This window comes from Echinops telfairi, unplaced genomic scaffold (genome assembly GCF_000313985.2).
Source record: "Echinops telfairi isolate 266 unplaced genomic scaffold, ASM31398v2 ScPeMD7_3;HRSCAF=10, whole genome shotgun sequence".
NCBI classification, from domain to species: Eukaryota; Metazoa; Chordata; class Mammalia; order Afrosoricida; family Tenrecidae; genus Echinops; species Echinops telfairi.
The window spans coordinates 45,464,202-45,467,905 of record NW_022103899.1 but is presented as its reverse complement, the minus strand read 5'-3'; the positions used below and the strand labels follow the sequence as shown (position 1 = coordinate 45,467,905).

The window sequence follows — 3,704 nt, the reverse complement described above, 5'->3', positions numbered from 1 at the left end:
GCCCCAGGGAGGGCCTAGAAACAGCAAGGACAGGCGGTCCCTCCCATCTTTCTCCCAAGGTGCAGACCCACCTAGCCACCCCTGTTCACCCCCCACCCCCACCCCACCCCAACCCCGCTCAAGTGAACCAGAGTGTGGAGTCAGAGGCTCAGTCTCTCGGGCCCCTTTCCGTGTGTGGGCGGCACGCAGGTGCTAAGGCCACTGAGTCTGAGAGTGTATCCTGGGTTTGCCGGCCCAGTGCGCGCGCACCCTGCGGCGGGAGACGCTCCTCTTGGCCCAGACCAGGCCTGGCCGGGTACCAAGTTCCCGCTGACTCCTCAGTGCGCCCCTTCCGGGCGCCGGCCAGTGTGAAATCCTAAGGTCCGGCAGAAGGCCCTGTGGCGCCCAAAAATGCAGGCGGACCCGGAATTCGCTCCAACACACCCTCGGCGGCGCAGCGGGGGCGCCCTGCACCTGCCGCGCCTCCCGGACCCGCGGGCCTTGGGCCTCAGCCCTGAGGCTACGGTGACACCTACTGGGCACCCTGGGCCTTGCACGCCTAGCAGGCTAGCCGCGGGCTATGGGCTCCGCTGTCAAAGCCCCCTTCCCTCTGGTCTCTGCTCAAGTCCACGCCTTGACGAGGCAGAGACTTGGGCGCTCGGCCTCTGGAGAGGCCCCGAGCAGGACAGGGATCACAGGCGGGTACTCCACCTGTAGTCGAGGCAGCCCTGAGGGTGCTGGCTGCATGCGCCCTTCAGATTTGACGCCACCACGCGGTCCAAGTCCCCAGGACCATAGGGACCCTAGATTGGGTGTGGTGGGCGGCGCTGGGGATGGCCGCCGCGCTGGGGTCCTCTGTTCCTGAGGGATTGGGCGCCCTCTCTGGCGTTCCAACTCCAGCCTGTGCCCTGGGAGAGTCGCGGGCGAGGCGGCGCCTGCGCTCCAATTGCTGCTGACTTCATGCCGCCCGCTTTCCGCTCGCAGCGCTGCAAGGACCGCCTGAACTCGCTGGCCATCTCCGTGATGAACCAGTGGCCTGGTGTGAAGCTGCGGGTGACCGAGGGCTGGGACGAGGACGGCCACCACTCAGAGGAGTCGCTGCACTACGAGGGCCGCGCAGTGGACATCACCACGTCGGATCGCGACCGAAATAAGTACGGGCTGCTGGCGCGCTTGGCCGTGGAGGCCGGCTTCGACTGGGTGTACTACGAGTCCAAGGCCCACGTGCATTGCTCCGTCAAGTCTGGTGAGCCGTCGCCTGGGGGCTGGGCCGGGGGCCGGGGCCGCAGGGAGTGGGCAGACGGCACAGGGCCCGCTGGGACGCAGAAGGTGAAAAGGCTGGGCCAGGGATGGAGGCAGGGACCCCGTGGAAGAGGACGTCGGCGGCGCTCCTCGCTGCTGCTCCTGACCGCCTGCTGGTCCCAGGCCTGGTAGTGGCAAAGCAGGAGCCTAGGGAGACAAGGCCCTGACCCCCTTGCCGTGGGTACTGACCTGGCAGTCCACAGCCCACAGCCTGCCGCAGGAGGCGCAAGACCGAGCAAGCTGCAGAGATGGAGGAAGCAGAACTGCAGGCACCCCCAATCCCATGCGGCACAGGAGGCTACGGTTGTGTGGCCCTCTGCCAAAGGGCCAGGGCCGGTGATTCCAGCGTGCCTCCCCGGGAGCCCCAGGGGTTCAGCCCCAGACCAGTTCAGGTCAGGCTCTTTAGGGTGCTATGAGCAGGCCTCCTAGGGGGCGCAGGCGTCCCCCACTGCTTCCCCAGGGCCCTGAAGCCCAACACTTTGGAGCCAGAACCAAGAGTGGACTCAATAAAATGGACTTTCCCCCAACTGGCCTCCTTGTTCATCAGAGTTGGCTGGAGGGGAGCCTTCCCCCACTCCGATTCTGGTCAGGGGCTCAGCCAATGGCACTGATCCCAGTAACAGATGCTTCCCATATTCCTCTGTGACTCCCAGCTTGGCCCGACCAGGCCCAGAGCCCTTCCCCACTCCGGCTCCACCCAGTAACCTCACACACACATGGATCCGGTCCCCCTGCAGCTCCACCCCCACCCAGCCTCCTCTCAAGCATGTCCCCCACCACGTGCTTCGAGTCATCTTGACCCTTCACACTGACCCAGACCGGTCACTTCACAACTCCTGTCCCCAACACTGCTCTCCTTTGCACCCACTGATGCCACTGTGGCATGTCCCCATACAACAAAAGATTGTGTCCCCACTGCTGGCTCATCTCCTGACCTGGCCATTCCCGTAGGGCCTGTTACCCCAAGTACCACGGTCAGGTCTCCTGTGGCTTCCATGCAGAATCAGAAATGGTGGGGTCAGTCCGAGAAGACAGTTGTTGGGGTGGGGGTGGGATGTCTGAGCAAGAGATGAGAACTAATGGGACCTCTGGACCCCAGAGGAACTAGGCCACTTCCCCCTCCACTAGGCTGCCACCTTCCCTGCCCTGAGTTATAGCCACCCTCCGCCTGCTTCCACCTACCACCTGGCCCCAGCTCTGTGCCCCAAGACATGAGCAGGTGGGGGATGGGGGCTACCCCTGGGCTTCAGGGAGTCTCTTCTCTAACCCACTGTGTCTGGGAGCCCCTATATGCGCCTCTCATTGGCAAGGGGGTGGGGGAAGCAGGTCCCCTTGGGTGCTGGATGGAGGGAATCCAGACTTCATGGGGAGAAGCAGGCAGAGGCTCGGAGCTGAAGGAGCACAGGAGCTTGGGCTGGGCGGGGTGGGGCCAGGCGGGGCTCCCCAGCAGCACCTCGCTCACGTGTCTTCTTCCCACAGAGCACTCCGCGGCAGCCAAGACAGGGGGCTGCTTTCCTGCTGGAGCCCAGGTGCGCCTGGAGAGTGGAGCGAGGGTGCCCCTCTCAGCGGTGCGGCCAGGAGACCGGGTGCTGGCCATGGGGGAGGGCGGGAGCCCCACCTTCAGCGATGTGCTTCTTTTCCTGGACCGTGAGCCAGAGCGGCCCAGGGCCTTCCAAGTCATCGAGACCCAGGACCCCCCTCGCCGCCTGGCGCTCACTCCGGCCCACCTGCTCTTCATCGCCCACAATCACACGGAGCCGGCCTCCCGCTTCCAGGCCATCTTTGCTAGCCAGGTGCAGCCTGGCCAGTATGTGCTGGTGGCCGGGCCGCCTGGTCTGCAGCCGGCCCGCGTGCTGGCTGTCTCCACACACGTGGCCCTTGGGGCCTATGCCCCCCTCACAAGGCATGGGACACTAGTGGTGGACGACGTGGTGGCCTCCTGCTTTGCAGCTGTGGCTGACCACCACCTGGCTCAGTTGGCCTTTTGGCCCCTGCGGATGCTTCACAGCGTGGCTCGGGGGAGCCGGACCCTGGGAGAGGGTGTGCACTGGTACCCAGAGCTGCTCCACCGCCTGGGCCGACTTGTGTTGGAAGAGGGGAGCTTCCACCCCCTGGGTGTGTCTGGGGCAGGGAGCTGAGCGGCGTCCCACCTCTGCCCACTCCCACCCCCCAGCACTGACGTTCTGGGTCCCAAGGCCTCCGCACTAGGAGGGCGCTGGCCCTGAAAGAGACTTGGGGAGGGACGCTGGCTTTCACCCTGAGATACACCATTGAGACTTGCCGGGCAATGCCAGCTGGTGTCCCCCAGCCCCATCTCAGTTGGCGGAAGAGCTGTAAGCTGGACTAGGGGTGTGTGGGTGGGTCTGTTCTCCTGTCCAAGAGGTTGTAAGACTGGTGCCGAGGGTGCCAACCAAACCAGCCTT

The 3,704-nt window shown here is 65.1% G+C and overlaps 1 protein-coding gene across 1 annotated transcript; it reads left to right on the top strand.

Annotated features, from left to right (window-relative positions):
- Nucleotides 1-878: 878 nt before the first annotated feature.
- On the top strand, nt 879-3,698 carry IHH (Indian hedgehog signaling molecule). The gene is made up of 2 exons (XM_004701798.2): nt 879-1,225; nt 2,761-3,698. The coding sequence occupies exons 1-2, from the start codon at nt 940-942 to the stop codon at nt 3,417-3,419; spliced, it is 945 nt and encodes a 314-aa protein (XP_004701855.2). The 5' UTR covers nt 879-939; the 3' UTR covers nt 3,420-3,698.
- The last annotated feature ends 6 nt before the right edge of the window (nt 3,699-3,704 follow it).

Coding starts and splice junctions, on each gene's coding strand:
- IHH (XM_004701798.2), top strand. CDS start 940: ATGCCGCCCGCTTTCCGCTCGCAGCGCTGCAAGGACCGCCTGAACTCG. Junction 1,226..2,760: donor GCATTGCTCCGTCAAGTCTG/GTGAGCCGTCGC, acceptor TTCTTCCCACAG/AGCACTCCGCGGCAGCCAAG.